General features: G+C 37.4%; 1 protein-coding gene across 1 annotated transcript in view; it reads right to left on the bottom strand.

The window, feature by feature from the left end:
• The window catches only part of EYS (eyes shut homolog), an 822863-nt gene that overhangs the window by 478422 nt on the left and 330763 nt on the right, over positions 1 to 13678 (bottom strand). The window contains exon 23 of the mRNA XM_065682611.1: positions 1473 to 1732. Coding sequence (XP_065538683.1) covers positions 1473 to 1732 — 260 coding nt within the window. The remainder of the gene's footprint in view (positions 1 to 1472; positions 1733 to 13678) is intronic.

Here is a 13678-nt window from a genome sequence, read left to right as displayed (position 1 = left end):
GAAAAAATTTCCATAAATTGCTTTCAATTAAATTTCTGTATTTTACTGCCTCTTCTCTTTTAATAAGAGTCCTGAATAAGTGGCTGTATTTTTCCTAGCATGAGTGATTAACTCATTTCATGAATTATGCCTTTTACACTTTTGCAGTACTGAAGTATTTTCCACTTTACAAGATTTGTTAGCAGTGCATGATACTGGTTCACATAACTCCCCTGCTAGTTCCCTGAAGATTCCTAGCTGCAAGCTTCAAGAATACTTGAAGATTCCATCAAAGTTCTCTGAGAATCTTGGCTGCAAGTTTTTTGGATTCTTGATACTGTGCACAAAAATATTTTGGAAATAAGACTTTTCATAAGAATGTTGAGAAAAGACTTGAATTACATGTCTCTCTACAGATAATTTCTGAAAAATGTTTCAAAATCACTATATGGTATTAAAAGCTGTTTTTAAAAAGCAGCTTTTCTCCAAGTGGCTTCATTAAGCAACCTGCATACCTCCCCAGCGACCATTTTTTAACTCAGCAACTTGTGGTAATGTTTACCTTAATAGTAAAAAACCTGAGCTATAAACATTACTGACTTGTATGTATTATCTGTGTATCTTTGAAGCTCAGTAAACAAAAAGTAATACTATTGTGGTATAATATTGCAGTTAACGTATTTGCTGTCCTTGGTCCCCAGGACACCCCTGCCATTTATAGGTATAAAAGTGAGGACTTCAAAATTCTGCCTAAATTCCAGATTCAGTAATTGTACTTTCAATTCTTACATTTCCACTGCAGTTTTCATTTGTTAATGTATTCTTCAAATCCTTTGCAGAATTGCATAGTGATGTTCTGCACAATTAAACTCTTGCTTGATGGACAAGAACTTGTATGTATGAACTATGCACAGTTCTTGTACATCTAGGGAGAGATCATGTCTTTTAAGCCATGGCCCAGGAAAGCTGTCAGCACCTGTTGTGATTTAGCTTGTTGTGCATACGGAGAGCAATCCGCTCTACCCATTAGGCAGAAGATTACTCCCCTGATGTGCCAGGCCTTCCTGACAGCTCAGCAGGAAAAGGAATCATTTCCAACATGTATAATTTCTTTTACTCTTAACAATTTGCATATATTTTGTCTATTTCTGTCTTTCTATTCTGCCAAATTGGTTTGTCAGGTCTGCTGGCTAGATGCATGTCTATATGTTGTTGTAACAATTTACACAGACATCGTAATTCTGAATGCTGGTATCTAAACAGACATAGATTTAATAGGTACTGTAATATAAGAAATTGATAGTAGGCAAATTGACATCTATCTTAACAGTCTTTTACCATAACTGATAAGCCTGTTGTAATTAATGAAGGTTTGATCTGCTTTGATAGGTAATACATGGTCACTTTCCCTAAAGACAGCATTAAATTCAAATCATTACAATTTTTCTGCAGAACAACAGACAACTGAAAAGAATAACTACACCAGTTCTTACCTGTTTTGCAAATGCACACTGGATTTCCATCGGCTTGTGCCAAGCAGGTTGAATTGTTTATGCATGGATTGTAAGGCAGCTCACAGGGACTGAAGCGCTGATGGCAGAAGTCACCAGTATAAAATGGAGGACAAATGCATACAAACTGTCCCTGCTTAACAGATTCATAACAGGTGGCTCCATTCAAGCATGGTTCAGAATCACATTCATTTATATCTTCGCTGCAGTCTGGCCCTGTCCATCCTGTAGTACACGTGCAACTGAAAAGAAAAAAGAAAGAGATGACATGGTGGCAAAATGGAAATCAGCAACTTAAAGTAGTTGGAGCTAACTGAACTATTAAAAAATAAGAAAAAAAAACCAAACAAAAAAAAAACAAAACCCCAAACAAGATTCTTTTTCTGTGCATAGCTTTTTTCTAGACTGCATCGTGAATAAAAGTCACATCCAGGTTCTTCTTCCACAATTTACTGATGCAAAAGCAAAATTACTTATTCTAAATCACAGGTTTTATCTACTTGGAGAACCACCTAGGTTACTTAATGCTGACAGAATCATCTGTGGATCTTCTGTAAGATGAAACACCATCACAAATTATCAAATGTGGAATGCAAATTTCCTTAAGCTTTAGTATTGGAAAGGCATCTTCTCATGTGTGAAACTACTAAGTACTTCAGTGTTTGGGATTAAATGAAATAGGTATCATTCAGTACACTTTTAAGAAAGAATGTAGGAGGTCAAAGGCACTATAAATGATAAAAGAATCCCCTTTTTATTATGTCCTTTCTCTTATTTGTATGCTTTTGTGAATACCTGTTATTGACAACACAAAAGAAAACTTGGACCAAAATCTACATTATATCTGATTGCAAAAAATCTTATATCCATGAATTAGATAGATATCTGATTTTATTTAGAACATTAATACGATTATAAGATTCTAAAAATTCAAAGGTAACAATTTGGTAATGATTTCAAAGTTTGCAGAGAGTAGCTGCAGTAAAAGAAGGCTCTATGTGCTTTAAAAGATGCATGTTCATGTTACTTTCTTTGAAGACAGAATGAATTTCAACAGATATTTGCAACTGTTTTCCAGGACAACAGATAATACAAAAGATTGACTACACCAGCTCTTGTCTGTTTTGATTGATACTGATTTCAGGCATTAAACCATTTAAATACTGCTTCATAGTTTTAATTTGATAAAAGGAATTGTTCTTAAATAATACACAGGTCATCCAGTGGAGAATCAATCAGATAGCTCTGTAAGGCATGGGTATTACTCACACACTCATAGAATCATAGAATAGTTAGGGTTGGAAAGAACCTCAAGATCATCTAGTTCCAACCCCCTGCCATGGGCAGGGACATCTCAAACTAAACCATCCCACCCAAGGCTCTGTCCAACCTGGCCTTGAACAGCACCAAGGATGGAGCACTCACAGCTTCCCTGGGCAACCCATTCCAGTGCCTCAGCACCCTAACAGGAAAGAACTTCTTCCTTATATCCAATCTAAACTTCCCCTGTTCAAGTTTTAACTTGTTACCCCTTGTCCTATCACTACAGTCCCTACTGAAGAGTCCTTTCCCAGCATCCTTATAGGCCCCCTTCAGATACCAGAAGGCTGCTATGAGGTCTCCACACAGCCTTCTCTTCTCCAGGCTGAACAGCCCCAACTTCCTCAACCTGTCTTCGTATAGGAGGTGCTCCAGTGCCCTGAACATCCTCGTGGCCCTCCTCTGGACTTGCTCCAACAGATCTATGTCCTTTCTATGTTGAGGACACCAGAACTGTTCACAATAATCCAAGTGAGGTCTCACGACAGCAGAGTAGAGGGGCAGGATCACCTCCTGCAACCTGCTGGTCACGCTCCTTTTGATGCAGCCCAGGATACGGTTGGCTTTCTGGGCTGCAAGCACATGCTGAAGCCGCCTCATGTTCATTTTCTCATCAACCAACACCCCCAAGTTTTTCTCTGCAGGGCTGCTCTGAATCTCTTCTTTGCCCAACCTGGAGCTGTGCCTGGGATTGCTCTGACCCAGGTGTTGACCTTGCACTTGGCATGGTTAAATTTCATAAGATTGGCATCAGCCCACCTTACAAGTGTGTCAAGGTCCCTCTGGGACTTGCCACACTAAAGGCAAATGATAACATCATTTTATTGTACTCTGTATCATCAAGAAGTTGTTGGTGCTCTCATTTAATGTGAAAAAATACATAGAAATGTCTATCGCAAGGCCAGTTTTAAGAGTCAAGACAACATTTTGCCTTAATGACAACTGTTATTTAAACAAGGCGGGGAGGTGTTAGGAGTATTAAAAGAATATACAGCAGAGTTTTTTAACTGTGGATTATCGATTAACCTACTATAGTTGATATTAAATCCAGTCTTTTCCAAAATGACAAGTTTACTCACTACATTAGAAAAAAAAAATGTCATCTATGCTTTCATGAGACCACATAATATATGTAATACAGTCTTTGCTGTTCTTTTATCAACTTGCAAACTCAGATAAAAAGATCTAATTGTGGCAGCAAAATACCATTAAAGTTTTCATATACCTTCTAAAGACAAAAATGTAAATATGGCAGATGTTTTATATGTAACTTTGTGTTTATTCCTAAATCATTTAGACAATATACAAACTTTTTTTGAATGCTCAACACACATACAGGTCAGCTTTCATAAATATTATCTGTTGACTTTCCAACTAACAAAAGCAGAAACTAATGAAAATATACAATGTAAAGTATATGCATTGATTTACATTTTACTTCCTGTTTAAATATTAAAGTCAAAGTCTAAAATTGCAAGTTATAGTCATGAATGGTACTCAGAAAAATTAATATTAACATCATTGTAAGCTTATCTATCTCTGTATAAGTTATTTGGCTCTTGCCTACTTGAAAATTCCCTTTTTATTTCTCACATGAAGTGAAATCTTACAGGTTTTAAGGAATCAAATAAACAGGTTTTAAGGAATCAAATAAAGGCAAGTGTCGTAAGTATCCCTGAATGGTTGATGTTAAAAAAAGTCCTTGAGGCCTATCTAGTCCCCCCTGCTTAAAACAGGGTCAGCTAGAAGTTTCTCAGGCCTGTATTTTTGATACTTCAAGTATCTCCACATTTGGAGACTCCACAAACTCTCTGGGCAGCTTATTTCTGCTCCAGACCTCCCTCACACTAAAAAAAAAAAAAAAAAAAAAAAAAATTATTTTCTTATCTTAAAGTCGACTTTAATGTAGTTTCAGCTTTTGTCCACTACCTCTTGTCCTGTCACTGGATACCACTGAGAAGAGCCTGCCTTCACCTTTTTCACTCCTTTGCATGAGTTATTTACACACATTAGCAAGAGCTGCCCTGAGCCAAAGCCATTTTATTTCAGGATGCCAACCAGAGCGGGAATCCACCCTGAATTTTAAGAGTTCTAAAGTTACTTTTTTTCTACTTAGTTCAGCTAGGAGACCTGGAAAAAAAGCCAAAGCTTTACAAAAGCAGTAATGCAGATGATTACACCAGCACAGAACAAATTTCAGAAGGAGCCCTTTTTGGCCTTCAGACATCTTACAGCAGAAAACCAAAAAATAAACTGGTCTTTTCAGTCTAAATTTGTATTTTGCACCAATTTTTCAGAAAATATCAGTCAAGGAGCTTGCTTTTGCAACAGATACAGGTGTTTCTACAGAAAAAAAAATAAGATTCAAGATGCAGCATAGTGTTTTAGTCAAAGCAACAGGAATCCTAAACTGAGCCCTCAGATACACTGTGCCCATCATTCACCTGCCTCATTATTTGACAGGATCTTGATGAGAAATTTCAAGATGTTCAATGAAGTGTAGGTTAGCCTGTTAGCTATACAATACATGCAACAACGGTCCATTCTACAGTAAGAGTTTATGTTGTCTAGTGCATTCAATCAAATCAGCTAACAGCCTGAAAAACCACAGTGCTCAGTAACAATTTTATTTCTGGTAAGCTAGAGGTTATTGGACAATCTGAAGTAGTAAAATGAGAGCTTGCTTTCAATACATGCACAGCTTTAAATTTAGAGCACCAACACACACCACAAAGCTCTAAAGACATACACTTCCAGTCACCACAGAGGCTTCAAATATTCATTTTTCTCTCTCCTCTTTCCTCCCACAGAACCTTTTGTTCTCTGCAAAGCTTAAAGCCCTCTTTGTTCCTCAAGCAGCTCTCTGACCCATCTTATATACTTCACCATCTTTCACCTGCAAAAGTTGTATGATGAGTTTATCTCTGTTGTTCTGGTGCTACTAGTTCTTCACTCTCTGTCACTACTAGATTTTTCTCAGATTTCCACCCATGTCTCCCCTCATCTTATCATCATGCCTCGGAAGATCATGGAACAGATCCTCCTGAAAGTTACGTGGAAACATATGGAAGGTAAGGAGGTGATCAGAGACAGCCAACATGGCTTCACCAAGGGCAAATCATGCCTGACTAATCCAGCACCCATGGAGTGACTGCATTAGCGGACAAGTGAAGAGCTACAGTCTATCTTTACTTCTGTAAGGCCTTTGATGTGGTCGCACACAACACTTGCTGCAAAACTGGAGGGATACAGGTCTGATGGATGGACTATTAGATGGATAAGTAACTGGCTGGATGGCTGTGTCCAAAGAGTTTACAGACAATGTCTCAATGCTCAAATGGAGATAGTAACACATGAAGATTTGTTTCTGCGATTCTGTGATTTTATGACTTTGCCACTGCTTGCATAAGGCCACCAGTTGTGGGCTGACCTGGCAGTGCAGCGGCTCAGCCTAACTAGTTTAAGCCCTGTGCTGGGGCCAGAAACTGCTGACTGGGCTTGTGCTTCAGCTTCAGCTATGGAAGTGACCCCTCTAGGGGAGGGTGACCCCCCTGTCTGCAGTCACTGCCTGACAAATCATAGCCCTTTGTGTTGGGGAGACTGGGGACCACAGCTAGGCTGCAGCTGGGAGCTCAGGAGAAGTGCACTGTGACACGGAAATGCCCAAGACAGAGGATGAAACTAATTGCTCAATCTGTTCCACATGGCAAAAGTAGTATTAGTTTTTATTCTGCTCTCTTTTTTTTTTTTTTTTTTGCATACTTTTAGCATGGGACATATATAGTAATCTTTATGAACACTAGCAATGGGATAGACCTTTTAAATGATTGAGGCAAAGTCATAAAGGATAATAATGGCAAAGACTAAAATTCTTACTTCTTTTATTGCTGTGGTTAAGAAGGCAGGACCAGATAAATGCTGAAATACAAATGCTGTGTTATAAACTTGCTCACTCATTGCCCTTCTCAGACGTGTACCAGGAAACATTTGGTTAATGTGAATAACAGAAAGATCTTCTCTACACCAGTGCTTTCTACTTCAGGCTCCTGAACTGAACCATACAGTTCAGTGCAGGTGTACAACCAATCCCCAAGGTCCACCTAACTGTTGTAGGAATGCTGGGCACTGTGAAAATTTTAACACAAGGATACACTCAAAGGGTATCCTCTAATTTAGTGTCCTGGTTTCATCTGGGATAGAGTTATTTTTCTCCCTAGTAGCTGGTGCAGTGCTGTGTTTTCACTTTAGCCTGAGAGCAATGCTGATAACACACCAATGTTTTAGCTGTTGCTCAGTAGCACTTACCCTGATCAAGGACTTTGCAGTTTCTCATCCTCTGCCAGTGAGGAAGAGCACAGGAAGCCAGGAGGAAGCAGAGACAGGACACCTGACCCAAACTAGACAAAGAAGTATTCCATACCACAGCATGTCATGCCCAGTATTTAAACTGGGGGGAGTTACCCAGAAGGGACCTGTCACTGCTTGGGTCAGGCTGGGTATTGGTCAGTGAATGGTGAGGAATTGTATTGTGCATCATTTGTATTTTCTGAGCTTTTATTTCCTCTCTTGTTGTTTCCTATTGTTAGTATTCTTTCTATTACCACTATATTTTGCTTTATTTCAGTTATTAAACTGTTCTTGTCTTAACCTGTGGGTTTTACATTCTTTCAGTTCTCCTCCCCATCCTGCCTGGCAAGAAAGAAAGGGGGCAGCTGAGTGAACAGCTGTGTCGTACTTAGTTGCCAGCTGGGTTTAAACCACAACATTTAGTTTCATTCCAGTTTGTGTGTGTATGATCATTCAACACTGCAAGCCAAGCAATTGGGTACATCTAGGATATCCACTTTATTTACTTTAAAAATCTAATCACATTCTGAATTAAAACTCACCCTGGAATATGCTCCATTTCCTTTAGATAACTGAGGGATCTGGCCTTCAGAAACATTGCAGAACACACTAATTAGGAACAGACCGCGCAATTCTGACAACTGAAAGTTTGTACATTATGAGTTAAGCCACTCTGAAGATGCTGTTTTGTCAGTGAAGTAAGCTACTTAGTTAAGATCTCAGATGAGCTGAATGAATCTTTCTGGAAGGAATCTATCGATTTACTTATCTTCCTTGGCTGTAAAGGAAACCAAGAAGGTAGGCTTAGGAATTTAGGGTTCTCTGTCAGATACACGGAGAAATATCTAGACCAAACAACTTTCCTCAAATTTGAAAATATTACTATTTAACAATCTAAATAATTCAGTCAAATTTGAAAATCCAATTCAATGGGTTGTTTGGGTTTTTTTTAAACTATGCTATTTTTTCCACTCTGACATGTTATGAATCCCTGATATTTCACAGGCAGCTGTATTCTTTTACTAAAAAGGTAGTCTACCAGTGAAAATTTTGCATTTATTTCTCATAGAAATGAAGAAGAAAGCTGGAAATACTTTTTAAGGCTGAAAACAGAAGTGGATATTGACCCCACTAAAGAAAAAAGATTCAGAATGTACATTTCTGTAAAGAGAAAGATTACTTTTCTGCTACTATAAGTAAAGATAAGTGTGGTTTTTGTGTGTTCAATGCATATAGAAAAGCTTTCAAGGGCTTAGATAGTTTTCATTCCCTTCCAATTAAATTGCTTCAGCCTTATAATACTTGTCCCTTTTCTTTTTTTTTTTGGATGCTTTTTCTCTATTCTGTATACTTTTGCTTCCATAACTCCCTGCTCACATCGTTAATTTCTATAATAACTAAAATTTATTCCTAATATTATGTGCAATTCAGGGACATGACACAAAGAAAAAAATGTTTAACAAATAGACAAAGTTGCATTTGCTTGTTTTCCAGGTATTTCTTCCTTAATTCTCTATGTGAAGCAATGAGCTCACACAACAGGCTCAATCAGAGAGCAAGCTATATTTCAGCTTCTACTTTAAGCTCTAGTTCAGCTGCAATGCTCTCATTTCTGTTTTCAGAAAAATAATTTTATGTCCTACAAAAAGTATTCTCAGCTTTCAACTCCTAATTTTTTATTGCAGCTTTTCTCCTTTTTTCCATTTTCCTAAACCAGAAAATACAACACGGTTTGGTATCAACAGTCTTACTCATAGACCATGACCACATGGAAAACTATTGGTAAAGTACCTTTCCAGTCAGCCTTACCTCCTGAAATTTCTATTTTAGAGGCAGCAGGAATTAATTAAAAATTACAAACAAACAAACAAAAAAAAAGTATGTTATGGAATATTTTTTTTACTTTTGTTTCACAGTTTTGGCTGTTATCTACGCTACTAGGTAATAACTACATGCTGGATAATAACTACTTACCATGTTCAAGATTTTTAACACATATTATAAAAAGATTTAAAAATACCAAATCATCCCTTAACAAAACAGGAACTTCCTTCTCCTAAATTCCCCAAGTTATATACAAAGGTTATCACAGTCATGTGAAAATTTTCAAATGCAGTTTAGCAAGTCAGCACACAAAGCAGTGTAAAGAGAAAGAAAGATCTGTCTAAATCTGTGTTCAGTGCATAAAATGATTTTCTCAGTAGCAGTGTTCATTTCTTGAATTAGTGCAGACCGTCATATAGACTATCCATGCATTCTGGCATGTGCAGCTGCTCTTAAACAAGTAACATCATCTATTAAGTAAATGTGTTTTATACTCCTTTCTGTTCTTGACAAAATGCAAAGGGGAAAGGACACACATTCTTTTTTATCTTACTACCTGTTGTCACTAACATCAAGAGCCGCATTGTTTGGCTATATGTCCTTCGTCCCACACTGGAACAACAACAATCAGTAAGTACAACAGCAACAAGGTAACTCAAGACTCCATCCAGCAATCTGAGGGAAAATATGTAATTTTCATCCTTTTTAACATGCAGCACTTCTCCAAAGATTGCATCTGCCAGAGAACAAAACATTCATTTGTGAAAACACGGCATCAGTAAATCAATACTATAGTGAACGGGAAGAATCTACCTCCAGGATCTTGGATAGTATGGATTCGATTTGGTAGAGAAATGAGAAGTATTATTTCATTCTTTCAAAAATCAGAGGGAATCAGTTGTTATACAGTGTCCAAGAAGCTGATGTTATATAAAGTTAATCTGTTAACTGATTTACTCAACATCTGAGCTCTATCTGGAAGACTCTCCATCTTTGAAGAATTCCTGAACAAAAGGCTTCCATCTCCTTAGCTGCCTATTTGCTTGTGCTCCTCTATCTTAATTTAATACCAGTCCTTAATGACAAGTCTGCTAGTGGGTTTACTGTTGCCTATGGAAACTGGCACCTGCTACTATTTCCCCTTGAAAATCTCTTCCTCTCTACTAGATTTCAGTGCAAAGGTCCTACTTGATATGAAAATAAGCACAATACCGTTTTTCAGTTTGTATTGCTCTGATATTCTCTGAGAGTTATAGGTAACTCTGGTCATGTTTTAGTACACTGGTTTTGAGACAAGTCCTCTTTGAGCTCAAAAATCTGAAAGGAAGATGAATCCTGCACTGAAGAAAATGAAAGCTACCATGTACAAGCAGTTAACAGCCCCTGCAAGAAAGATGTTTGTTAATTTGGAGAGTTTAGCAATACGACAGTAGTTCTGTCAACTGACCTCAAAGCTCTTCACCTACCATACAGAGATGGCATTGATTACAGAGAAGAAAAATGAACTCTTCAGGTAGAGTGCTAACAACAGGAGGTACTTCTGCTCCAGGCAGAGTAAAGGAGATCTTTCCTGGTCTGTTCCTTGCACCACAGGCAACAACAGAAGACCAAGTAAAGGTAATTACAACTGCTAATCTTTATTAGCAATAATTAGTACAGCAACATGAACTGGCAGATAGCATGCTGCAACTGAATTTTTTTGAAGAATGAGCAATATGAATCTAACCCTGAAGATAGATCACTTTGACATTTAGAAAATATACGTGAAAAACAACTGAACTTAATATACACCAATTCAGAAGTTTATGCAAATGACCTCCACATAATGATGACAAAGAAGCATTCCTCTCCCTCATGTTTCTGACTGTTTCTGAATTCCGCAAACACGTTTGTCATCTAAGAAGATATCTTTATCAGCATCTTTCCCCAATGTTCCATGCCCATTTTTTAAGCTGGTCCCGGGTTCAGCAGTAGCGGTCATTTTTCTCCTTCTTAGTAGCTAGTGCAGTGCTATGTTTTCATTTTTTGGCCTGGGAACAGTGCTGATAATGCCGATGTTTTTAGTTGCTGCTCAAATGTTTGGTCTGGCCAAGGACTTTCTGAGCCTCATGCTCTGCCAGGGAGGAGGGGAAGCTGGGAGGAAGCAGAGACAGGACACCTGACCCAAACTGACCAAAGAGGTATTCCATACCACAGCACGTCATGCCCAGGATGTAACCGGGAGTTACCAGGAAGGGCTGGGACTGCAGGGTTGGACGAGGTATCGGTCGGTGCTCGGCTGGGGGGAGTGGGGCGCGTTATTGGTCGGCTGGTGTTGAGGTGTTGTATTCTTTCCTCTTGTTATTTCCTTTATCATTATTATTATTGGTGGTAGCAGTAGTGGTTTGTGTGATACCTTAGTTACTGGACTGTTCTTATCTCAACCCATGGGAGTTGCATTCTTTTTGATTCCCCTCTCCGTCCCTCCAGGAGTAGAGGGAGGGAAAGAAGGGGGGGAGTGAGTGGATGAGCTGTGTGGATCAGTTTAAACCACGACAAAGCTACTTTCAGGATTGTCACTTGATCTTTACCTACACTAGCAGTAGTCGTATCAAAGTTTATCTGGTGAATCATTTATCATGTGAACAACTCTCACAATGCTAATTTGAATTTTTTAGTAAATATAAATATATAAATAAATATAAATTTGAACATTATAAACTCAGATTTTCAAAGGAGCCAGTACAAAGCAAAACTTTTGGAAAAGCTACAGAGTGTGTTTTCATCAATACTGGCAGTTTAGAAAATATTTTAGAAAAAGTTTAAGAAGCAAGGATGTCTCTGGGCTTAAATTTGTTATTAGAGTAATAGAAAGAAAAGAAAAAATGTTTTGTGCAAACTGATCTTCATTAATGATTTAATATACAAAACTATAATCTGTTAGAAGTCATCTGAAGATATAAGAAGATTGTAACTTCCAACAAATAACTGAGGCTGTAACATTCCATCTTGCCACAAATAAGTTTACCAAAGATTATGTAACACAGCCCTTGCCTAAGTTTGCTTAGGAAGAATTATTTCATTAAGCCTATGAAATATTTCTAAAGAAGTGCTACAACTTCCAAGCATATAAACAATAGGAAAAGGGCAAAAGTAAGCATTTTTAAGTTCAACTCAGAAAGTATTTCTCAATGTTATTTAAAAAAAACCCAAAACAACAAACAACAACCACCAAAAAAACCCCAACCAACCAACCAACCAAACAAGAAAAAGAAATTAACCAAAACCAGAATCATAGAATCTGCTAAGCTAGGTTGGAAAAGACCTTTAAGATCATCAAGTCAAACTGTTACCCCAGGGTTGCCAAGTTCACCACTAAACCATGTCACCAAGGGCCTCATCTACATGTTTTCTGAACATTTCCAGGGACAGTGATTCCACCACTTCCCTGGGAAGCTTGTGCATATATGTGTGTGTGTATGCTGCTCAAATATTGCGGTCACAAGATGAGGTAGGTATTTCCCTACTACAGACTGTTAACAAAACAAAATTCAACTTATCATGTCTTTGCAACCAGCATTTCAAAAATAGCTTTGTCCTTAGACAGATTATTGTTCTGATATAAAGCTATAAAAGCCAACAACAAAAAAATATTTTCAATTTGTCTCCAAGAGTCACTTATGGCTTTATCTACTGTTGATACTATAATATAAACAATCAAACTTTCAACTATGGCTGTCTTACTGGGTTACTTCAATAGACCAAACCTATGAAAATTTTATGACTGCCCCTTCCCAATAGGGAATGAATAAACCTAAGAGACATACATAGCAACACTTACGGATGCTCACAAAGGGATGTGACTTTCATATTTGTGCTCCTTTTTCCCTTATTTGTGACCTTCAAAAGATAAAGGCCTCCTATTATAACTGTGATATTTTTATGTTTTTTGCACATCCAAACTGGCTTTTGATGGAAGCAAATATGATAATTATAGATCCTGCATTATGCAGTCTGCTTGCTACTGCTGAAGAGCAAGCACTGCTTTATAAAGGACGTCTAACAGTGCACTATCTGTAATAGCAGACTAAATAAACTTCCATATAATACTTCTATTTAACAGAACACAACAGTTTAAATCCCAGACATACTTAGAAAGGCTATTAACTAAAATTCCATTACCCATAGAAAATAGTGGTGTGGAAAATTATGTTGATTTTCTAATTACGTATTGTATACAGTTTACAATGCTAGAAGCATTCAGTGTAATTTGTATATTTGTACATATATTTCATATATAAGCAATCATTTCAAAGATGCATCTGCTTTAGATGAATAACTCATACTTTTTGAAATGTTTTCTAAGCATAAAATTCTACTCTTCCTCAAAACCAATTTTGTAGTTGCTAGCACAATCTTTAAAAAAATTTATATTTTTAAAAAGAAAAGTCTTCTACTAATTTCTTTTAACATGTCTTAAATGGAAGACATGTTACAAAACAGAACTCTATTTTTATTCCATTAGCTATAGGTCACATTCTGCCAGTTTCACAAACACTAGATTTTATGCTATTCTGTTAATAGTCTTGCAGAATTCTTCATGTGTTATCTTCATCACCTCAGTAACCTAACAATAGTAATATAATCTACTCATCTAAGGTATGTGAGCACCACTGATGAGATAGATAGATAGTATTTCACCACTGAACTGCTTGACA

This window comes from Lathamus discolor, chromosome 5, assembly GCF_037157495.1.
Source record: "Lathamus discolor isolate bLatDis1 chromosome 5, bLatDis1.hap1, whole genome shotgun sequence".
In the NCBI taxonomy this organism is placed as follows: domain Eukaryota; kingdom Metazoa; phylum Chordata; class Aves; order Psittaciformes; family Psittacidae; genus Lathamus; species Lathamus discolor.
The sequence above is the reverse complement of the archived record's forward strand: the minus strand, read 5'-3'. Positions and strand labels throughout refer to the sequence as shown.